The following is a 25,753-nucleotide window of genomic DNA, read 5'->3' on the forward strand; positions in this document are numbered from 1 at the left end:
TATCAGGGAAGAAAGTTTATACAGAGCACCACCTTTTCTATCTGAGATAGAGATCTCACCTTTGCAGACAGCAAACTAACACACACAGGACAAGACTCCTGTGGCTATTCAGACATGCAGTCTCCCTTGGATTTCAAAAGGTAATTAAGAGCCAAAACTACCTTTTGCCAGCCAACCCCTAAGGGACTTCTAAGTAACATAGCAAAACAAGTCTGACAAAGTGTATAAAAATCCAAATTTCCAGCTAGTACCATGACCACAAGGCCAGTCTTCCTTTTCTTTCTGTAACCCCAGGGCTTTGACTGAGGATCTGTTGTGCAACCCACCAGGAAAAAAATGCAATCATAACTGCAGCCAGAGTCAACCCCCCACTGCAGTACAGGGAAAGGGACAGTACAGGAGAGGGGGAAAGGAGGAGGCACAGGGAGCTGGACTCACAAGAGGAATTGCAGCATGAAAAATCACAAGCATCCACACATCAAGGTATTAAGTTAGAAAAACAAAAAAACCTCAATGCCATTTATTTTTGTTTCTCCACCCTATAAATGCATGTTAATTCTGTTCAGTGCAAAATGTGAAAGGCTGTGGAGGCTTCCATCACTTCTTAGAGATGAGAGTGTGATGTACAAAGAAGATTTTTAAGGATGAATGAAGATATGATGTTTAAGTTGCATGCAGATTCCAGTTTCTGTCTTCCTAATTGCACCAAAGCTATTTTTTGGGGGGGGAGAGAGGGCAGGGGGCAAAGGGTGGGCACATAAGTACTTTTATCCAGGACTTTAGCCATGGTATCTCACCTCTTTTGACAAATTTCATTGAAAGGAAATTGCCAGGGCCAGAGGATGGCAAATTTTATTCCTTCTGAGATCAGAAGTCCTAATGGAAGGAGACGAGGTGACCGAGAGACTGCAGATCAAAGCTTACATAAGGCAGGGGAATCTTCTCTCCAGGAGCTGTTCTTCCATGTCCTTGATTAATGTCTCCTAACAACAATTTGTACTGTTTGACACGCTCAGTGCAACTACATTTGTATGCAGAATTCTATTGATGTGTAAAAATAAAGTAAAAGGACTCTAATTAGCAAAGCTGTCCTCCTTCCAATGATCCCTTCCCAAGGAACTCTCTGTTCCTCTTCTGGATCATTTGACTCCTGATTGATAAGAAAGCAGTTTGCTAACCTAGTCACACTCCTAGGCGAGCATAAGACTAAGTTCAGTTTAATGCAGAACATGTTCCTAGCTGTTGGCTGCAGCAGGTGAAAAGTAAGAGGGCTAGTGTCCTGTAGATCACAGGGTATTTTCCACTTTTCATCAAATGATCTCATTTTCTACTTAACACAGTATTTTTTTGTAGTTGCGTGATTGGCTTTTTAGCCTGCATGCAGTTTTACTTTCCCTACAATAAGAAAATTCATAATGGAATTTAAACTGAATGCACATAGTAAGGTCTGGAAGAAAACATTTCTTCTCAAAACACACCTGACCAAAAGCTAACGTGCCATGTTAAGTGGATCTTTGCCAGCATGGAGGCAGAGAGAAAGCATTAAGACATTACCAGGACGTAGTAAGATTTCAAAGATTTTATAGCTCTCTGTAGCTTCCAGAGTTATGATCTACACCCTCACGGCCTTTTATATCTCTCAGTTTCATTGGTCCATCAAAATTTTCCAGTTTTGTAATCAAGACCACAGCCACAAAACAATTTTTGTCTGTCCTTTCATCATTTTTAAAATGAACCAAGTCACGGTCATTCAATTTCAGTTTGCTTCCTGCAACAAGCTCTCCATTCAGTTTTCATTATATTGTGAAAATTAAGACTGAAGTAACCCTTCTGATTGATAAAGAAATCATTTATCACAGCAGCCCTGTTGATGTGTGCATACTCCTAAAACTATGACTGTGCACTGCAAATCCCACAAGACCAAAATGCTCACTAACATTGCAGACATCCAGGTATGAGCTAGAGGAATGGGGTCTTCAGCAAATGCACAATTTTACCCAAGGGAACTTCTTCATCATTTATCTCAAAATTACTTCAATTTGGATTGCTTCATGCACAATTCCCAGCTCCCTGCAGTCTCAGTGTCACTATTCTGTAAGCTGAATGAGAGGCACTAAGATGAATACCTTACAATCTATTTGGGTTTCCTTTGGGGACTACAACTAGTTTGCTCTTTATCTGAGGCCACAAACACCATTTAGACATAAGATATTAAAGAAACCGAGACCTCAGAAACACAAAGTTTCAAAACCTCCTTATACACTGATCTGTCTCTATCATCAACACACACATCCTTATGATCAGATTATTCTGATGTTTTCAGGTCAAGAATTGTGGCTTGCAGCATGCAAAAAACTCACTTGGTATCTGTCTTTTCTTTCTATTGTACATGAAAACAGTAAAAAGACAAAAGTTCACTGTAGTATATAACCGTCATCGTTGTCTGAATGTGCTAATTTCTAGGACTCTGAAATTCATGAAATGATTCTGTTAAACAATTATTACAGACAAACATTCTGTTGAAGTATGTATCATTACCAATCATTTTATAGGCTTAGAATAAATACCATGACAGCATGTTATTATTTGGCAACAAAACATTGAATTCCACTTAAACAACCACATCCTTCTGTGGATGTATAACTGCAGTTTAAGTTTTCCAACAGAATCTGGGTTTCACATCTTTCCTTGTGGCAAAACAGTCTACCATTTTTAATGCATTTGGAATCTTTTCTGGAATATTCAGTGCAGCTGAGGAGAACCAGAGAGCAATCAAACACACATATCATGGGCACTGAGCTCTCTGAGGAACTCAGCTCTCCCCTAACTGTGCTGTTACTGCAAGATGTGTCACTACAATTCTCCACAACAAACACACTGCAGTGAACTCGGGACACACAGCCTGCAGGATTACACAATAGCACAAAGCCCAGCATTTTTTCAGAACTCTAAAGAAAAACAGCACTTCTTACAAAGTTCATACCCTCAAACAACTGACTGTCAGGGTATTCTAACTGGATGCTGTGAAGAGGCAGACAGTGTCCTTAAAATACCCTTTTAAAGGAGGCAAGTGCTGTAGTGTGGCTGTGGCCAGAGAGAACTGGCCCCACCACTGTCAGGTCTGACTTTGCTCACCCTCCATAACACTTCTTTTCCAGCATGTGGGGTTCTTTCAACATCCTTACAGTATTTCCTTCTTTCACATGTTTTTTACCCATGCTGTCCTTCATAAAAACTGCATCCCAAACTCCTGGCTGTACTAGCAAAATAACACCACTAATGACGTTTTTATGGAATACTACCCCTATTTTATAGTGCAGAGGCTTTTTTACTTCTTCCAGCAGTAAATCTAGATTTATTACAGAATTTTAAACATCTCAGCTCAACTTCTAGCCCTGGGATGTGGGACGACTAATTGTCAGGGAAATTACTAAACGTTCAAGGAAGCTCTTATGCAAAATGGGATTGAGCTTCTATGCTAGCCTTGCTGACCTTAGCGTGTACTGCTGCTTGTGTAAACTGGCAGTATACAAGTACAGTGTCATTGAAGGAAACAGAAAAACCTATTTAACTTCTGAAACATTTTATGTTATTTGAAAGAAATGAGCAGGCTATTTAAAGTACAGAACTAATACTGTGTAATATCAGAAGCATCCCTTATTGGACCAAACACTTTTGGGAAATATTCAAGATAACTAGCAGCTGTTCAAGAATGCAAATCTTTGCCTGATTTCCAGCATTCCACTCACTGACCTACCCCTCCCCCACAAACATGCACGTAAAAATACAAATGTTATCAACTTAACTCATAGTCAAAAAACCCCCAGCACATTAGGAACTTCTCCTAAAATATGACAAAATAAATAATAGAGGAAAACAAAACAATTTTTTCATACACCAACTGCCTCAACTTGAGGACAGAATTTTCTTGGTTCGTTTACTTTCCAGAAGAGCTGCAGGCATGCAGCTTCTATATCCTTGTATAAAAATACCAAGCCATGAATTTTGCTGACTGTCCGCTCCCTTACCTCTCCAAATAAATGGTGCTTATGTCTTTAGGGTATCATGTAGCTCTGCTCTTCAATGTTGGATTCTCTGTTTCTGTAGCACTTACTGACAGCACAGCTCCCTAAAGCAAGCTTGCTGGAAATAAATAAAATGTAAACTTGCTAAGAGTCCAATGCAAAAATTAATAGGAAAGCTCTTCTGAATAAATAAGATTACCGTTTGAAAGGACTCAAATAGAAACTGAGCCCTGATGCTAGACACAAAGGAAGAATTAGGAGGAAAAACATGTCTGAAGGGCCACTACACAGTTGACAAAAAGGCATTTTTATTTAAAAGCCGTATTATAGAATCATAGAATCACTTAGAATCAAAAATATATATGTTTGAGAACTTTGATAAAGACAGTGAACAGGACTGGGCCTACCACTGAGCCCTGGGGAACATCACTTGTGCCCAGACACCAACCAGACTTAACTTCCATTTCCCACCAGTCTCTGGGCCATCCAGCCAGTTTTTTTACCCACCAAAGAGCACATCTGTCCAAGCCATGGCCTGCCAATTTCTTCAGGAGAACACTCTGAGAAATCACGGTAAAAGCTTTACTGAAGTCCTGGTAGACAACATCCACTGAGCAGGTCACCTTGTCAGAGGAGACTGGCTTGGTCAAGTAAGACCAGCCCTTTATGAAACCCTGTATGTCCTCTACACATGATGGCACTCAGGACAATCTGCTCCATGACCTTCCTGGGCACCAAGGTCAGGCTGACAGGCCTGTAGCTCCCCAGATCCTCCTTCTGGCCACTCTTGTAGCTCAGTGTCACGTTTGCCAACCTCCCCAGTGCACCAGTACCACTGATAAAGGATGGAAAGGGGCTTGGTGAGCATTTCCATGAGCTCCCTCAGTACCTTTGAGTGGACGCCTACGGCCTGAAAACCTGTGTGTGTCTTAGTGCTCAATGACCACTTTCCTTGGACTATGGGAGCTTCATTCTGCTCCCCATTCCTGTTTTTCAGCTCAGGGAACTGAATACCCAGAATAAAACTGGCCTGACTATTAAAGACTGTGGCAAAGAAGGCATTACACAGCTCAACCTTTTCCTCATCCTCTGTCACCATGTATCACCCTACACCCAGAAAAGGATAGAGATTCTCCTTAGCCCTCATTTTGTTGCTAATGTATTTATAGAAAGACTTGTACTGTCCTTTATGGCAGTAGCCAGATTGAGTTCTAGTTGGCCCTTCCAATTTTCTCCCTGCATGACCCCATGAGATCCCTATAGTCATCCTGAGCTGCCTATCCCATCTTCCAAAGGTGATAAACCCACCTTTTCCTCTGTATTCCAGCCAAAGCTCCTTGCTCAGACAGGCTGGTGGTCTTTCATCAGCTCTTCTTTCAGCACACAGGGACATCCTGCTCCTGTGCCTTTAGGATTTCCCTGCTGAAAAATGTCCAAGCCTTCCTGACTTCCTTGCCCTTCAGGATTGTCTCCCAAGGGACTCTGTCAACCAGGCTCCTAAACAGTTTGGAAGTCCAAAGTAATAGTTCTGATGATCCCCTTCCTTACCTCTCTTACTTCATTTCCTACCAAGGAAACAGGATGGATAGTGAAGGTTCTGCAATGTGAATTCATTTGGAGTTCTTGAATCAAAACTCCAGAAGAAGTTCATAAAGCTTGATAAATGGGCAAGACTGAGACATACAAAATTTACTGTGGTCAGGTACAGCATAATAAATCTTTTTGGATACCAAAAAGGATCATTTAGACTGTTCATATACACAGATTCTAAACTAGTTGGAACCTCTCAGGGGAACTATATAGCATCACTGTGGACAATTCACCAGAAATACCCATTCAATGTGTAGCTGCAACACAAAAAGCAAGAAATTAGGTTAGTTTAGTCCTAAGCACATAAACAGTCCAGGTAATTTTTTAATACCAGTGATTCCACAAGAAACACATATTTGATAAAGACTTCAATTTACAGTGCTATTTCTAGGCCCTCTCAGAGGGAATCTATAGGGGGTTTTATGGCTTTTCCTGTTTTGTTTGTTTTGTGTTTTTTGGCTTTTTTTTTTTTGTTGTTGTTGTTATTGTAATTGTATATATTTTTAATTTCCTGATCAGAATGCCACACACTGTCCAGGCAACTGCCTGACAGAAATCCAAGTGTATTACGCCTGCATTTGACATTGACGCATTTATCAAGATTTTATCTCACAAAAAATAGGTGCGACACATTAGACCAACAAGATACATTTTCCATAGTCACATAATCACTTGCAAGCAACTGCATCATCATCCTTTAAACTTTTATTGATCCAAATTCATGTCAGGAACACCATTACTTAGTCAAGGCAAATACCAGGCTGACAGGCCTAAAATTATTTGAGTAAATTTTGTTCAGTCCTTTAAAACGCTGGCAGGGCATCGTCTTCCAACCAATCTTCTGAAACTTACCTGATGTTCTGGGAAAAAATTATTAACAGCAACCATCTATACAGCACTTGGGTCACCTCTCCTTAAACCCTGAAAAAGTTTCAGCCTCAATGTTTAAAATTCCACCTCTAGAGGCTGAAAAAAATGTTGGTATGGAGAATCTCATCCCTCTATGATACTTCTGCTTTTTCCCCACAAATGCAAAACCGAAAATTCTAATAACAGAGAGTTTGCCTTCCCAGGGTTTTGCCAATAGATTTATTTAAAATGTTTTAGTATTGATAGTGCATAGTCTGTTGTTTTTGTCTGAGAGCTCATCCTCAGTGTCTTGTCCTGTCCCTCTTAATTGGAGCTGGTCATTCTGTGCTATGGTAGCTCACAGACCAGGCTGCAGCCAGTGCCTTATGTTTTAATTCAGGGGTGTGGAAAGGATTTCCCACCAGTTGGATAACCCTTAAAATCTCTTATTTCTAACTTGTTAATGACTTAGAAACAGGTAATGCAGTTTTTAATATAAAATGCCCCTTTCATTCCTATGAACCTACTTGATTCTTCCTGAATAAACTGTAACCACAAACGCTGATATTGCTACCACAACTTTTTCTGTAAGGTTTCATACTGAAATATTTTGTTGCAGCATGGCTTAAAGGAGAGCATTTGGTTCTTTGATACAGACTAGAAGAGAGTTGGCTAACCTAACCACGGCAAGGAGGGTAGAGAAATTGGCAGTGGCTTCCTGCATTAATTCATTTGTCTTCCTGCTGCTCAGAAAGATTACAACATTCCCAGGTGCACAGAAGTCAAGCTCCTATTCTCCTACTGTTAAATCACATTTTTCCTGTTGCTCTTACAGGGTGGCTCTGCAACAGCACACAGGAATCATCAAGACAGACAAGACAATTTTTCAAATAACATTTCATGAGCAGTGCTATATTCTCATTATAAAAAGGAATTGATGCTGTAAAATAAATCCTGAAGACAGGAACACATTCCTTAAAACAAGTAGAGAGTCATTGTGAAATAGACTGACCAGAAATCCCTTCACAATACCTGTTTTCCTTTCAAATCATAAAATATTAGTTAAACAATATGTGGTTTTAAAATTCTAGCTTCATCTGATACAACAGTCTATGCCACTTGACAGAATACAAAATATAGAAACACTCAAGAATAGAGTTTTAATATCTTTTATTAAAGTAGCAGCATTTTAGCAACAGATGAAAAGTACTGCAGGTTATATTATTAAAGTCAACAAGCCCACCAGCCTCCACCACTAATTATAAAACACACCCACCTCTTGTGCATTTGTAATTCCAAGTGGCATCACTGTTCAGCTGGAAATCAAGAGGCAGCAATTCTCCCTATTTCAGAACCTTCCAGACATTTAGTGAACTCATTTAACCTAAAGCAAAATATGCAGCCCAGCTAAGAATAACAACAACAGGAAAGCCATTCCTGGATATTCTTGAACCTGATTAAACTGAAGCAGCACAGCATAACACAAAAGCCCATCCTCATCTGCCTTGAGTTCTCAGTCAACAAGCTTCAAAAGTGATTTTCTCTCACAAGGAAGGTCATGGTGTGTGAAAGGTTAAGAACAACTGCTCAAGTGTGCAGGAAGTGAACTGTGTGTTCTCCTGCCCACACATGATGTTTACACATAGTTTAAATATCAGAAGTGTTGGAGTCTGGCAGTAAGCAAAGATTTTGCCATTCTGACTTGAACACTCTCTGGCCAACACACCATTCCTGGACACAGAATACCTGAGAGCTGGAGCTCACATTCCCAGTCCACTGATGCACACCAGGGTTAAACATTTACTTCTTTGCCCAGACTCTGCAATGTCCACGCTAAATAAAAGCTACATCCTCTTAATGGAGGTCGTCTCTGCACAGAATGCCTGACCTGCTACTACCATTTCAAATAACAGTGGCCACTGAACCCCATCACTTCCAATTACTCAAAACACATTTAACCACTGTGGACAGAAAAAAAGGACCAGTATCTGATTTTCCAAAGATTTCCATATATTGGGTTATCATCTTCTGAAGCAGATTTCACCTCAAAAATATCTGAGGTGTTCCAAAGTACAAAGCAGCACTTCATTGCCAACCGCTTGGCAAAAATACCCCTGGAATGGCAGTTTTAAGCAACTTGCCTTTCCAACCTAGTGCTGAAACACTATGGTACTTACTGGATAGGGGAGGGTTTGGTTAGCCCTAATACCTTTAGAATCACACAACCTGAAAAATATTTGTATTAATTAGCTGACTTTTAATTCAAATGTTATATTATCCAAGAAAATACTTTTTACCTGGGCAGGAATTTCTGCTACATTTCTTGTCTTTTTGAATATTTACACTTTTGTCATATTTGCACACAGCATGCAACCATTTTTATTACCAGATGCCTGAAAAACCTTTTTTTTTTTTTGTAAGATCTTGCACCTCTCCAGTTGCTCAGTGTTTCACAGGACTGCTGCTGGAGATGGAAGCAACCCATTCTGAGTTCAGAGGATCAAAACATTCTGTAATCCAACTGCTGAGCATCATTTGTCATACATGTCAGACAATTTCGGCCATTCATTCATTGCTGAATTCTTCACATTGCTTGTGTGAGGTGAAGCAAACCATCTGCAAATGTCATACACACTTCTTTTCCTGGACTACTACTCCTTTTCCTATTCATCCTCTTTTTTCACCTCTTGCAGCCTCCGTCTTTCTTTTCTTTCTGTGTGCACATAAAGGACATACTATATTCACCCACAAGTAAAAGAACAACTGAGCTAAGTTACTGGGGGAAAAGAGCTAATAGATGGGCAGAGGGTGTGTGAAGATCTTTCAGATCACTTGTAAGTGAAAATAAGGCAAAACAAAAAAATCTGTAAATATTCCTGGTGGACTTTACTCTGTAGTCTGTCAGGGTAAAATGATCTCGTAAACCAAAAAGGGAAGAGGGACTAAAAGTAAAGGGGAGTGCAAAGTTTCTCTTTTACCTCCTGCCTTGGAAAATTATCAGGCTTATAAAAATAAGCTGTTTCCCTATTTTTCCTACCCTCAATTCCTTACCAAAGAGCAACCAACCTTGTATACATGAGAGAACAGACTACTACTGCTAATTTACCCATACAGAGGAACATACTTAGCATAACCCTAAATTTATCATTATTAGGAATATATATAAGCCCATACTTAGAAAATAAGGTTCTATTTTGGACCTTCCTGAGAACAGAAGGCACTTCTAATTTTAAAACAAACAGAAATAAGAACAAGCTCAAAATTATGCTGCACCTTTAAAAAGGATAATTTGAGTATAAGGCTATGATCTACAGGGTGCAAAAATTTTGCTTCTTAAAATATTTTTTTAAAGAATTATTTTTCACATGCCTTTTTAGGCAGGCTCCATCTTGACTAAAAGGAAGGTAACAAACATCAAAAGCTAAACTGTTCATGAGACTGCCTGAGAAAAAGGTTCTTTCAGGTCAGGATGAAGGGCAGTAACATTCACCTCAGCCTTAGCAATTAAGAAAATTGTTTCCATCCCTACAGGCATCAGTCTCTTGAAAACTGAAGGAACAATCTATTCAATGCAAACGTGAATGAAATGTTGACCAGACAGGAAAAAAAAGACTAAAAATATACTTTGATAACAAAAAACACTTTTGGAGGGGGAAAAATGAGTAGCTAGGCAATCCATTAAAATTATTTCCCTGGCTTCCATTCAGATGCTGTCCAAGCACAGCTTCATTGTTTGGCATGTCACTTGCATCTCCTCACATCACCTTCATTCTCTCACTCAGATAACCTCAGATAAAAATATACAGAGCCCTATTCTAGGATTCAGCAATATTAAACCAGTAGCCAGCAGCAAAAACTGGGGCTCTCTTGATTCATACAGAATTCTTAAAGCCCTTGTAAACTACAGAGCACAGGAAGGATGGTGAAAGCTTTCATCAAAATGAGGCATAGGATGCTGTCAAGTTCACTTCCAAAGCAGGAGGTGTTTGTTATCCACGGTGAAAGGGACAGCCAGTTACTGCATCTGCACATTCCCACAGGAAGGTAGTGCAGCTGAGGGAAGGGAATGCTGAATCTGACATCCATTTTCATCAGCCTAATAAGTTTTAGATTAATTACAGAAAATTATTTTCCATTTCACTTCCATATCAACGGGGCTTTTTTTTGCTTCTCAAGCCTTTTCAAGGCACAATATTGGTACCCTTCAATCATCCGCCTCTAAAATTCTGCCAGAACAGGACTGTACACACACCTAAATGTTCTACAGAATATATATGATTGTGTGTGTAATATATATATATATATATTTAGTTAGTCAGTTATGCATTTGTATGTTTATATATGTTTATATACTTATGTACAGAAAGAAAAATATTTATCCAGGTGAAACTGCAGAAGGTGATTCTGGTTGGTGGAGACCCCCCACAGCCCCCTCTCAAAGTAGCAGAAAATTGCATCACCAAGCAGAGAGGGGTATCATCATGATTATTGTTATTATTTTGGTTTAAGAAAATGCTGATCTTTTATGGTTATTAATCAGGAACAGCCAGCTGACTGCCCAGTGAGTACAAATTAGGACTCCTACTGATGAATGGTCTTTTCAGCCCACCTTTCTGACATCCCTGGGGTGCTCCTCTCACTCCTCCACATGTGCAGCACACATCTTTTCCAGTCCTCCTCCACTGCTCACGACTGCCACCTCACTGCCACACAAAAGGCTCCTCTCCCTCTGCAGAGCACAAAGAGGGGACATACCCTGTCCTGGTGCTGTGCTGCTGCCATGCCTCTGTAAATCATGCTGGATTATCACCAGTGATAACAACAGAGAGCCTGAGCTGCAGCCAGACATCAGCAGCCCTTCCATTTTCAGCAGAGCTCTGTCTGACTAGGCAGTATGCCTAAACTAGTAGCAAAACTAAAAGCAAAATAGGAAGGATGAGTTTGATAAGGGAGGCCTTCTCAGCCTTTGCTGCCGACAAACCCCCCAGAAATGGGGGAAGGGAGACACTTGTCAAGGCAATGCTTTTCCACACTGCAGTATCCAGGAGCCAGACTCACACACAATAGACACAGTTGCCGCAGCAACCGCATCACAGGGAAATTTTTCAGCAAAGCTTCTCGCTTTTCACCGAGGTTTCTTTCAGATTACCACTTAGCACAGGGATCTGTATGGATCAGACAACATCCTGCATCTGTCTGGAGGATTCCTGCATGGAAAGACGTGATGGCCACACCACAGGGATGAATAAGGCACTCCACAAGCAAAGGGACTGGGTTCTCAAGCTACCATCTGACTGTAACAGCTTGCAAGATAATACATTGTCACCTCACAACACACTAGAAGTGTGATCTGCTGGAATCAAATATGCTTTCATCTTTTGTTTTGTTTTCTTCAAAATTACTGTATTTCAATAAAGATCTACAGCACATTTCTGCAACAAAGGACTTCAGTGTCTAATACTGATCACCACCTCAAAAAAAAATTCCCCAAAAGAAGGAAAAAAAATAAAACCAGGGAACATCTAAGCTGCTTGTTTTTATACATACTTTTATCATTCCACCAATGCTGTTAAAAGGCAGTGAAAGTATATGGTGCAGCACGTGTCTTGAGAAAAAACTGGTCACAGAAAAGAGCACTTGAATAATTTATAAGCTTAAACTACACTAATGAGTTATTTACCTTGTTTAATTTGGTCCTCCTAATTTTTCAGATAAACAAAAACACTCAACCTTTTCCCCCTGAAATGCAAGGTTTGGTTTTCTGTTCTCAAACATTTAAGTGATCAATTGTCACTCCAAAAAAGTAAAGAATTAGGACCTGTTCAAAATATAAATATCACTTGAGAAAACACTTCTCCATCAGTTCTTTCTGCTTAAAGGAATTTTAAACTTTAACATTTCAGTTTTTGGCATGCAATCTCTTGACTGTAAATCTGCAAAAATAACCCCCCACAAAATCAAATGGCATAACAGAACAGCTTTGCAACTGGCTCACAGGATACAAACATCCAAAAAGACTGGAAGTTGGCAAAGAATCAAAACTAATCAAATTAAATAGGACTGTTCTTGCATTTATGTTTTGCTATCTAAAAAGATAACAGTGTGTTCCTGAAATACATCTTTATGACAAACAATAGTTAATTTCAGCACCAATTGTGTATATATAGTTCCAAGCAAATGGCTGTCACATCATACCAGAGAGCTTCATTACAGAAGAGTGCTTCAGGCTCCTCTAGAAGACAAGCAGTTCAGAAACTGTCTGCTACAAGAGCTGCAGAGACAATTATACACCCAAGTCTTGACAGTTTGAGGAAAAGAATCACATTAGCGCTGATGAGTTTTAGAAAACCTTCAAATTTCTTGGCCCTCTGTTAATAAAGGACATTGCAGTACAACAAATACCTCTGGAAGAACAGGCAAGCACAAGACAAAAGAAGCTACTGCAACAACTTAAACAGGAACAAGCTGAGTCTTCCACCATACAAAGTCATGACTGGGTAGCCTAAGGAAGATGCCACCACATAAAAAAATCTTATTCCTGTTGCAGGAATATTTTGAGCAACGCCTCCAGCTTGAATTAAGAAAATATGACTATATCATTTCAACTGTCCTTGTGCTCTTAAAAACTTCACACATACAGCAGGCATGGTAGAACCAGGTGTCAGAAACAATGCTAGAAAGGGACACACAAAATCACAAGCACCAAATTCTGAATTACCGTGGAAAAGAAAACCTACCCCGTACAATGGAAGGCATCTTTAATGAACAAAAATGGAAGGAGACAAGGTAAAAACTGTGTAAGGCAGAAGCTAATTCTTAGCAGGGCGGGAGAAAGGGAAGAAGGCACCCTTTTGCTATGTACATTTGGAAGCATGAGAAAAACATAGGCAAAATTTGTGAGAGAATTCAAAAAAACTCATCATCCTTTATCACTAACACATCTGCAGAAGAAGATCCATTTGAAAGGAGGAGTTTCCAATTAGAAGAACAGAAATAGCCTTATTTTATTTCAAATACAGTAGAATGTTAACAGCAAATGCAAAATCCTGAAAGCAGGGATTTGCATATTAAGTTATCTACTGCATTTAAATCTGGGTAAATCAGAAATTCTCTTCTTCTGAAAGAAGAGAACAAGTAGCTCGATTTTGATTCCCCTTCTCCTCACTGAACTTCTGACCAAGGTTTAGGACTGTCTGGAAGTCCTTTGCCTCTACCCTAAATAAGATAATGTTCCTCATCACTCAAACACACATGCTAAAAGGAAAATACAAGGAAGAGAAATGTTAGCTTGTAACAGAAGTCTGCCACTCCTACTCACATATTTATAGCACTAGGGTTGAGCATAAGGGTTGTAGAATTTAAAATAACAGTAAGGATATTAAGGACTCTGAAGACAAGTAATCATATGTGGTAGCACACGAGGCACAAGATAAAATGCAGTCAGTGCAACTCTCCCACTGGGAAAGCCATCGACAGGTTTATAAAGCATTCCAGGAAAATGATGATCTGATGATACAGCTTAAAACAGCAGCTCTGAAGAGCTCCCATCCAAAACCAGAGGAGAAAGGGTTGCACATTACTTATGGGAGAAATTCCAAATCCATGGGGCCTGGAATTAAGAATTATATTAGAATTTGTAATTGGCCATACAACTTTCCAAAGAGACTCTTTTAGCTGCAAGGTCAGAAACAACAAGGACAGAACACCTAAAGCACTGGGAATATCATCACATCCATTAGTAACTAAAGTTAAATTATTTTAAGATATTCTTGACCAGCATGGTGTTGTGATAGGCATTCTTATGATAAGTTTCTGCAGAGAAGAAAGGTTGGAATCTCTGAGCTCAAACTTTGAAAAGCTTCATTAGGAAATTATTGGTTTTAATATGAATCTTCCAAGTTTTTGGTTGGTGATTTTTCAAGAAGACAGCTAGCAATTCTTCTAAATATGTGAAAATAAATACATTTTGTGAAACCTTACATCTTTTACTACTGTAAGAAAAACAAGACAGCAATCTGCTTAATCCAGCTTGCAGGAACAATTATAAACTAAAAGCCAATTGCAAACTCAGAAAAGCCAGAGAAATAGGCCAGCCTCTCTCCTTACAGTTGACATGGAGTTAACAGGACTGAACAGGATGAACACATTGTTCACCTCCATGGCAAGCCTGAAGAGGTTAATTAAATAAAAAAAAAAAAAGCCACAAAAATCCCTACATCTCCTCAGAAGACTCAGAGCTCTACAGAACCCGTCTACAGGCCTGTCTGCAGTATTGTCAAAGGATTTAGTCATTCCACAGGGAGAGCCAAAGATTTTTGTAATTTTTTTAAAATGAGATCTGATTAAAATTTAACACAGTTAAATAACATATCTTGGAGTTTAAATTCCCTACTTCTAAAAACGATGGCAAGTGGAAACCGCAAGACAAGCAGGATCTTTGAAAATCTGCTGCTTTATGTGTCTAACACAGCGGAGTATGACTTAAACCAGAGCTTCAGAAACTTTGGGCTACTACCTGCTCATTGTTATCCACAGTGTCACAACACATTGCACAAGTGTGACAAGGTTTGGGCGTCTTTCATTGTAACAGTTCTATTTTAAAACAAAATTTCTGTTCAAAAGAGTTTGACCCAAAAGAGTTACACCCCAGAGTGCTGTGTAGCCCTTCAGAAGGATCTTGACAGGCTGGAGAGATGGCAACAGCAGAACTGTCTGAAATCCAACAAAGGCTGGTGCAGGGTCCTACACCTGAGGAGGAATAACCCCATGGAATACCCAGCACAGGCTGGGAGTTGATTTGCTGGAAAGCAGCTCTCTGGAGGAGTATCTGGGGGTCCTGGTGGACAACAAGCTGTCCATAACCCATCAGTGTGTCCTTGTAGCTAAGAAGGCTGATGGTCCTTGGGGGCATTAGGAAGAACACTGCCAGCAGGTCAGGAAGGTGATTCTGTCCCTCTGCTCAGCCCTGGTGAAGGTTCACCTGGAGTGCTGTGTCCAGTTCCAGGCTTCTCAGGACAAGAGATCTGGAGTTCCTGCAGTGGATCCAGGGCCTGTGAAGATGATTAAGGGACTGGAGCATTTCTCTCACTAGGAAAGGCAGAGGGAGCTGGGCCTGTTCACTCTCAAGAAGAGAAGATTAAGAGGGTGCCCCATCAGTGTCAATATGTATCTGAAAGGAGGGTGTCAGGAGAATGGAACCGGGCTCTGCTTGGTGGTGCCAAGCAATAGGACAAGAGGGAATGGGCACAAACTGATGCACAGGAGGTTTATCCTGAGTATCAGGAAGAACTCCTTTACTGTGCAGGTGATTGAGTGCTGGAACAGATTGCCCAGAGAGGCTGTAAAGTCTCCTGCCCTGGAGATATTCAAAAGCCACCTGGACAATACTGACTAATGTGCCGGAACAAGGAGGTTGGACTAGATGACCTCCACTGGTCCTTTCCAACCTGAAACATGCTATGATTCTGTGACCAAGCTAATATTTATATTCAGGATAATACTGCTCAGGAGAAAATCTACTTCACAGGTGATGCAACTGCAGGCCTAGAAAAAGGCAGCACAAGCAAAGTCCAGAAAGTGAGCAAAGACCATATACAATTTCTTCTCCTTTTCGTTATCACATGAACTCCATATTCATGATGAAAAGCAAAACAAAAGAACAACTAAGAAGAAAAGCTTTGATAGCTTAGCAAGACCATTACTTGGTACTTAAACATAAATAGCACATAAGGCACATGTGGTACATGCTTTAAATTGTCTTTTTAGGAACTGAAGTCATCTCCCTTCAGAGTGAAAGCCAGGGAATGCTGTCACTGCTACTGTTGGCACATGTTTCCTTACCCCTGTATGTTTATGCTCCCTGTGTCAAGGCTTGTGAGCTGGAACAGCTTATAGAACTATACAAACGTAGAATGGAGCTTTAGAAAAACCTGCTTAATGCAATATGTGAAGGCAGGGCAGAACATGAACCTAGAGATGGTCAGTAGATTCCCAGAGATGCCGATTCTGAAAAAGAGCAGTGACACAAAGCACTGTCCATTTCAGCAATCTGCACTGGGAAATTCACAGTATTTATCTGCAATACCCAAAGTAAGGAAAAAAGCTCTTTTTTGTTTTGATTACTCTGCTGAATTATCACAGTAAAGCTGCTCTTGGGTTTAAACATAAAACTAATGCTGCTAGCATCCATGAATTTTAATATATTCAGTTCCCTAAACTGCCTATGCTACTACAGCAACTGAAGGTGTCTCAGTCTGAGGCATATATTCTCCTCTCTCTGAAATGCTATTAATGTTATCATTCATGTATTATACAGTCTGGAAATTATGACACTAAGGATGTCTCTTCTTTAGAGTATCCAAGTTGCTAACACACCAAAGCCTTGTTTTCAAAGGCATTTTCTCGGTATCATTCTACGTGCATCACAAAATGAAATAGAAGACTTTTCAGTGGTCTGAATGCTCCACACAAGCGCTTTCCCTACAGTCAGGATGAGGGTGAGTTACTGGCAGAATGGTCATCTGCCCTGTCCGTGCTGTACCAGTGTGGATGTTCTGTTCTGCACAACAATTCAAGCCAAGATTAATGAAAGCAGTTTGAAGGCACATGATCATGCCCTCTGCACCACCCTGTGTTTCTTAGCACCAAATGACTGTGTCCCATCTCCTGTTCTCGTCATGTCTCTGACAACCAAAACCTCAAACAAACAGGGTGGCAAGTATCAAGCTACCTTATTTATCCTTCCTTTTTTATTTTTACCTAATCAATGGTAATCCCTCTGCTTAAGTCAACGAGTGTTTGGGTTTACATCATTTATCAATGCAGTGGAAGCTTCAGTGGAAGCTGAGAACATAAGAGCTTTGCAGGCTTTGGCACCTGAAGTCTGAAGGCTTCTGAACTCAATCCTTCTCCTTTTTCTGGATTAATAATAGATTCATACTCAAAAGATTCCTGAAAAACATTCCTTTGTAGTATTGACCTTTCCCAACTGAAAAACAGACCACTACCTTTCTGTCTTTCCTTCCTACTCTTAGGTCTCAAATCTCAAGTAGATCTTGTGAGTGAAATATATCCTTTCTCAAATAAATGAAGTATAATGAAAACAACTATGTCTAAGGCTAAAAATTATTGTAGATTATTTTTTAGTTTATTATCGTCCCCTGCTTTAGATATCCTCTTCAAGGTCAGGACATGGACAAGCACACAGTATACCAAAAGACTTACAAAAGGGACTATTTTGAGCCACAACAATTAAGTTCCACAGTGACAAAGGCAGTCAGCAGAGGAAACAGAACAACTTCAAAATTATCTTTTCTGGTTCCTTTCATCATTTCCTCTTACACATGAGCAAAAATTCTTATAATGGCTCTTCTGGGAATTTTTTTTCTCCTTTTCCTTTATAGTTTCCGCTTCTCGGATAATTGTGGCAAGTCTGACTGGTTGCTTAGAGATGCTTCAGTTTTCATTGCTCTTTTTCTGTTTGTACTGTAATTTTATTCTGAATGTCACCTCTAGCAACACTAGTTTCACAAGTGGAGCAAGCAACGCTCATAAAAGCCTTTTTAAACAACCTCACTGAGGTCTACAGAGCAGCATCCTACACACCTTTTCCTCTCCTGCATCCAGAAAGTGTAGGGAAGAGTCCTTAGCAACATTTAGCACTGTCTCAATAGCAAGCAAGCCTCTTATAAGATAGCATGGTTTTGACCTCTGGAAGTAAAAGAATGTTTTAATGGGGGGGGGGGGGGGGGGGGAAATGGGCACTGCTGAAACCACCCAGGAAAGTAAGTGTGTATAGTAGGGGAGAAAAGGGAGAATGTAAGCAGCACCTCCAGCTCCCAGACATGCCCACTATCCTGTCCTAACCACTTGCTGAGCCCCTCTCCCCTGTGATGCTTTGTAAGACAGTGCCATGCTGTGGACACTGTGCTCGCTGCTCTCTGCAGTCTCTGCAGGTACAGTAGGCCTGTTTCCTGACCCACTTTCCTCACCAATCTCTATTTAGCTCTACGCTAGTGATGCTCCTGGCATGACAATCAGATACTGCAGCCTGCAGTGCAGCTCGTTACAACACATTGGCGAGCTCCGAGTAAATCCAGTGGAAAAGTACTGTATCAGCGGAGCCTAATTACACTGAAGTCATTTCCATAAACTGACATCAAACGCAACAACACAAAAGTGCTCGAGAGATTTAAAAGATGCCTTTTCATTTTAAATCTACTAAATCTGCTAGGCAAAAAGTAAATCCAAAAGGATCTTTTCTACTCAAGGGCTGCAAATGGCAAAAGCTATTACAGCTAGTACCTTTTCTTTGGATTACCTAATCAATCCTATAACTTGTGCCACTTAAAACCTGTTATAATTCCACTGTCATTTATTCTTAACTAGAGACGGGCTCTACACCTTAATGCCCAGTGAAATTGTTAACTTAATCTCACTACAGCTATTAAAATTATCTTCTTACTTGCAAGAACCAAATTTCTCCTTCAGACACAGCCACTTAAGAATTAACTTCAAAACCCACTTGCAGTTGACTTCAGATTTTACTTGTGCATACAGATGTAAGGGACAAATTGGTTTTGTAACATTAATGATTATGCCAGACAGCTAGGATTGTTCTGCCTCCAAAGTTAAGGTGTAATAGGTGAATACCTCTGAGATCAAGAAACTGGAGTTTGGTCATACTTCATTAATCTGCAAAAGAAATGCAGGTATCTTCCTTCTCTTATAGAGAAATATTGCAAAAAGCGACCATAACATGGGCCTCAGTTAAGAAACCCAATTGCCAAGCTACAAAGTTATATAGTAATTCACTATACTACAAATCTCTATTTCCTTCCTGGGCACTGAAGTTAACTGGAGAGTTCTGCAGTGAATGCAATGCAGGAACACCATATATTGCTAATATTTCACATGTAGAAAGCACTGAAATATGAAACATTTAATGGTCTTACCAACTCTTTCTTTGGCAAGACACTTTTTCTTTTCAGTGGAATTTTTTTGTACGTAAAAAACTCAGATCCTTATCAAGAAAAGTTTTGAGAGTTACTCAGAATCATTATACCAAAACATTTTAAGTGTCTTAAGATCAGATACACTGAATTTAAAACACTAAAACAACACAAACTTATTGACTGATTGCAAATAAAAGCAGCAACAGAAAGTACTGAACATACCCTGAGGGCCATGAGTGCCCTACAGGTGTGGATCATTTATAGAAGGTAGTGTGTACAGGAGGGACCATGAGGAGCAATTATTCACAAAGCAGTCCCACTATGCACTGTGTACAAGCATAAGTTCAATCCTTTGCAGGATTTATTCATGTGCAATATGACCAGTTTTGCTGGTGAGCAAGAACTAAAAAAAAAATTATTGCAGCTTGGCAGATGCCACAAACTGATGGCATTGTGGTATTTTGGTGGGTTTTTTTTGTTTTTTCTTTGTTTTTTTTTTTTTGCATTTGCACTACCATAATCACGTTAATTTGCTAAATAAACCAAAGATTCCCAAAAATGGACCCCAAAATGCTTATGTAAAATCTCTGCAACAAGAAGTCTGATTATCCATTAAGTGGGATGTTACCAGCCAACAGCAAGAGAAAACAAAATTAAACATCCATCAGAATGTGCAATTCATCCAAATTTCATACCACAGGCACCTATAAATATATGAGTCATTATTATAATGTACAAGGTAATTATATTTCATCACTCATTACCTTGACCCAAGGAGGACCTCTCATCTTCAGATGGAAGATGCAATCCAGACTTGCATTTTTATGATTAAGGAACCCTGTGAGAAGCACAGCTTACATAAAGCAGCACCCTTAGACTAGCAGCTGCATAGACACAGAAGAAACTCAACACCAAAAAACTGCTGTAGACTGCTTCTTTTACCCACCAGTGCCCTCACCCCAAGTATTTTACATTTAAACACAAGACAAGCAGACAAAATCTAACAGGGATGTGCAGGAAGGACACAGTGGGCACAGTTGTTAGTGACAGATCTACCATAACTCACAGACACCGGACAAGCAAAGAAGGTATTTAGAAGTACAGAGCTTTTTTGTTCCTGCCTATGATGGGATCAACAACACCACTAAGAGATTATTTTGCTGCCTTGTTATTTATTGAAGATAAGATCACCCTCTGGGCAGTCCCAGGGCAAAGAGCCTGGCAAAGCAGAGATCCTCTTGACAGTGTTTCCTCAGGACTAAACTTTACAGCTCATCTGATTTTAGCTTCCTGAGCCATGCATCACAAAGCTAAACCTAGACCTTTGTAAGTCGCTTCTCTAACCTCACATTTACTCAATTCAAGTAGAGAATACATCTCGAGGCCTTGGAGTTTAGGAAGAGCAAACGAATTACTACACTGGATCAGCCCACTCCAGTGACAAGCATTTCACAAACACATAACAGAAACCCTCGCCAGACAGTTACACAATAACCTACAAAGTCTATTTTTAGGGTCCATAAAAGTTTATATCCTTTCAAGAGAATAGCGAGATCTTTGTTTGCTTTTTTTATGTGAACTTGGAAATGCTCAATATTGGCATCCAAACATCCACTGAGCCCTGCTATGATATATTTCCTTCTCCAAAGCATTTGTTATTGTTTTTAATCAAACAAAAGCTGTCTAGGAATCTGAGGTTCTAATCTGAATTGTTACTGCTTGAACATCTGTTAAAAAATTCTGGCTGCAAAAGTAGCACAGATTCTGGTTTACATGGAAAACTACATAAGTAATAAATACCTGGCAAATCAATAAAGCACTTTAGGGGATATAATCTAAGATGCAATCATGAAATTGCTTCTTAGTCCTGGACTATGGAGTCAGAGTAAGAGAGAAAACACAAAATAGACCTTAGTTTTGATGGTCGCTTTCAACTTCACTGTGCTTAGGCTGACTCCTGGTTGATTTGCAAATCCACACATGCCCCTGGGAGTGGGATCTCAAATCGTTTAGCATCATGGCAGATTTCCAGTTCTTGGCAGGAGGGTTGTTTATCTCCATAAATCAGCAACTGTCCATCACACTACAATCTGTGAAGTGAAAAACCCACCTCATCAGCATAAAGTAAATGCATGTATGTGTGTTATACATCACAGAGCACTTTGTGGTCTCTCTCTGCAAGCCCACATGTGAGGACTGTTGTTTGCACAAGCACATAGATCCTCAGAAAGCCAACCACAAGAGAAAGTGATTTATCTCACCCTTCTGCAGTCTTGTGATGCTTTGATAACACATCATCTGCATGGTAAGCCTTTAAAAGTTATGGTAAAGAGCATAAACAACAACCCCATCCTATTTACTGCTCTCTCCTATCAATGGGCAGCTCCAGAGCCAAGCCCACTGTGGTCAACTGCAGAACAGCTGCCTGCTGCTAGAGAGTAAAGAACATTTTCATTGTCACATAATGCTTAGGTTAGTGCAAGCAAATGCATTCTAAACACCCATCAGCAAGGAAAACAAGAGCAAATACATTACATTTGAAACCCCTTCCTGAAACATGCTCCGGAATTTTAACAGCTCTCTGTAATACAGATGATGCTTTTAAAAAATGATAGAAAATGAGATGAATGCTGCCCCAGTAAAGTGAACTTGTTCTCAGATATACTCTGATAAGCAAATCATGAATTTTGGAGATATATTACAGAAAAGGATGTACTAATAAGTCCTCATTTTATTCTTCCTGTGTCTGTCTCTTCCTGATACACGAGAGATTGCGGTATTCCTGTTGTATGGCATCGCTGTGCTAATATTAATAAATAACAGATTTGCTGGCTGCTCAAAAATGCCATTTTTTCAAGAAGGCAGGGGAAAAAAATACTATAATCAGAAATTCACTCTTAAAATTCAGGAATCACACACTCCCACCACTCCCCATGATTCAGAGGGTAAACTCCTAGAAAAACTATAACCTGATCCACTGGATGAAGCAGTTCAGAAGAATGCCTGGGTCTTCACTGTTTCCTCTGTTTGAATTATATGTCCAGAGCATTGCAAAATTTATCCAAATTACTCATTTTTTTCCAGAATCTAATCATAAAACCTACACATCATGGATATAAATTCACAGTTTGAGGCTAAGCATAAATTCACTCAACGAACTGGTTTTGTTTCTTGCAGCATTAATTCGCACATGCACTAAAGATCATCGAATAGAGAACAGCCAAGTTATCAAACTGCAGCAATGCTGTCAAAAGGAAGGCTTTCTCTTTTTTTTTTTTCTGAAATGCAAACACAGATTTTATTATTAGCTGCATAAGGGTGATCTATGTTTACACAGCTCAGAGCTGGATTGAAAACCAATTTTAACAGCCAACTGTTTCAACTTGCATGTAAACAAACATGCTGCATTTCTTCATTAGCTGGAATTTGCTGCAGTCTGTCAGCCATCTGTACTGTCTTGCATTCTGTTCTCTATTCAGAGCACCACTATCAAATGTTGGTCATATAGTATTGCTCTCTTTGGAGACATAATGACTACACTATAAATAGTTTAGAGACATAAACCACTATTTCTAACAATTGTCTTAATATCTGCTTTCTCAGAATGCATTAGGTTGTTCTATTTCTCATACAATTTTGGTTCTCTGTACCCTTTGTGTGTGTGTGTGTGTGTGTGTGTGTGTGTGTGGATACAAGGAAAAAAGATTTTATTTTGGCTCTCTCAGAGTTACAGAGCAAAAACTGCAGCCTGAGCAAGGCTTTATCCAACTTCTGCACCCTCCAAATCCCAAATGCAGAGGCCAAACCCCAGAACATAACCCTGCAAATATCTGCAGTGCAGTACAAGGGTGGCTACACAGTGCACAAGAGCCAGGCTGTCCTTAAACCAGCTGGTTTAGGTGCTAGAGCCAGCCCTGGAGCACCTGCGCAGAGTGATGCAGGCTGACCCAGGCACTCGGTGAAATCACATCCAACCAAACCCAGCTTGGAATCTTGCATTGTGCTGGAGCACAGGAGCTCCCAGAGCCCTGCAGAGCCCTGGCTCGCTCCAGCCAGCTCAAACATCAGCACACCCCTGGCTCTAGCAGTAGGGACCACAGCACAAGCCAGCTGGTACCACCTATCCCCAGCCTCTCCCTGGGATCTCAGTGCCTGCAGACACACCCTTGAGCAGCCTTACAGCCCCTGAGCTCTGCCTGCCAGAGGCTTTTCCCATGGCACCACTGCATCCCAGACCCTGGGGCTACCAGGAGCCTCCCAGAAGCTGTGGTGGCATCACGAGTCTCCTCCAGCCTGCAGTCACACCCTGGGCTATGGGGCTGCTCTAAACTGCTCCAGATCTCTCAAGCAATTCCAAGGGGACTGCAGCATAGCTGAGGACACCACCCAGACAGTTCAGCTACTGATCTGAGCACTGTGCACTATTTTCAAACCTCAGAGGACAGGTGATAGTATCTTTAGAAGAACGTAGCTCATTTAAATAAGGGGTTTTTGTAGATTGCCAAGTCATTCTCTCTTTTAGGAAATGAGGAGAACTGGCAGTGGGACAGAAAACCTGAAACACACTTTAAACCCAAATTCTCCCTCTTCTAGGGACAGCAGAGCACTTGAACATTACTCGTATAACCAGTACCACTTGACAAGTGCTGCAACCACAAACCACAAAGCTACTTGATATCCATGATAGTTTTTCAAAGCAAAAGCTGCCTCTTCAAATATGGCTTTTGAGTTCACCCAGTGGATGAGCTTAAAACTTCCCAGCGGACGAGTTTAAAACTTTTCAGGAAGAACATGATGCTCTGCCTTCAAGCTGACTCCCAGACTTACATCATACTTCTGATTTCAGACCTGCAGTGCTACAAACCCATCTTCTTCCAACAGAACAAATTTGCTGCCCTCCAAGAACAGACTCGTGGCACATTCGTGCAACACCAACAGAGCTGTCCCTGATCAGAGGCGGCAGAACTCTGAAAGCTGATTTTGGTGGTAAAATTACCAAGAAATGAACATGCCTTACTCTGAGAGATTCATTTCAGCTTCAATTCTCAGTTTCTGACTGAGGAAAGTGTGGTGAAACACTATCTAATTTTATTATCCTGTCAGCTATATACAAAGGAGAGTAGGACTCACTGATAATGAAACCACAAGAATGCAAGTTTGCTGTCCACTACTCCTTGATTAAAACAGACTAAAACTTAACTTGTAACTCAGCAGAAAAGTTCTTCAGGTTTCTAATCTTCTGGAAAAGTTTGGGTTTGGTTTTTTTTACAGCCTAATAAATCTACCACTGGAAATCTCTTCCTTTTCCCAGCTTGTGCCTCTTTTTCTGGAACAGCAGCAACAAAAATGCCTACACCCTTGTGTCCAGATCATTTTCAGCAGATTTTTTTGTGCCAAATTAAACAAGCCAAGTTGCAGGCGTGAAAGCAAGCTGCCAGAGAGGCTCACAGCCACAGAATGCTCCTACAGAGCTGCAGTACCACTGTTACAACATGAGCAAAATAAACTCTGACACCAAACCATTTAGGGGGACAGGATACAAAAGAATTCCTTCTTCCCCTTTGATGCCTACACTTACCAAAACAGTGCTGTGGGGGTAAAAAAATACAGGTCTGTTTCCTTCAGGTCTGTTTGCTCCCTTCTGTGACTGAAAGAATGAAAAAAAAAATGCAGTAGCACTGTCAAAATTTTCCAGCTCTATTTTGGCACATCATCTGTCAAAACCAGCCTGATCTAAAAATTTCAAGCATGTTTAACTCAAGAGCCCTTGACAACATCTAATGCACAGGCTATTTATCATAAATTGAGGTGCTTATTTTTGGCCTTCACCTTGAAACAGCAAAGAATGTCTGTTTTGTCAGTACCAGAAAAGTTTATAAATCCTGCCAAATGTATCAATATGTATTTCAATGGTATTCTACATGTACTGCAGAGATACCCACAACTCTCTGCAAAATTCATTCAGCATTACAGATGTGCATACTTGGAATACAATGTGAAATCAGATCATGTTGGGAACCACTATGATTTGCCCTCTCTACATGAACAATAAATGGATTTAGCACTTTTAAGGAACTAGTGTGATTTCTAATGTACTTTAACATGTGGTGGAAAAAAAGGGTAACTTTTTTTTTTTTTCTCCTTTGCCCATTCCATAGTTCTGACACACACACGATGATATCACTAACTGCAATAACCCCCTGGAGCTTCACAACTATAGAGAATTTTGAAAAATCTGCAAACCTGCAAGAGACATCCTTTGTAGTGCTAAATTTTATGTATGAAAAGACAAATTCCACACTTTATCACTTGCCCTAAATGTTGCTGTTATACAGA

General features: G+C 40.2%; 1 protein-coding gene across 3 annotated transcripts in view; it reads right to left on the minus strand.

The window, feature by feature from the left end:
* Window positions 1-25,753, minus strand: part of SERGEF (secretion regulating guanine nucleotide exchange factor) — a 136,266-nt gene that overhangs the window by 64,170 nt on the left and 46,343 nt on the right. The window contains exon 10 of one of the 3 annotated variants that reach the window (XM_062494237.1): window positions 7,800-9,177. The exons of the other annotated variants lie outside the window; for them this stretch is intronic. Within the exon in view, the coding sequence (XP_062350221.1) occupies window positions 9,145-9,177 (33 nt within the window). The 3' untranslated portion in view covers window positions 7,800-9,144. Of the gene's footprint in view, window positions 1-7,799; window positions 9,178-25,753 lie in introns of those variants that run through there. 3 annotated transcript variants of the gene reach the window in all.

The sequence above is a fragment of the Cinclus cinclus genome, chromosome 6, assembly GCF_963662255.1.
Source record: "Cinclus cinclus chromosome 6, bCinCin1.1, whole genome shotgun sequence".
Classification (NCBI taxonomy): Eukaryota; Metazoa; Chordata; class Aves; order Passeriformes; family Cinclidae; genus Cinclus; species Cinclus cinclus.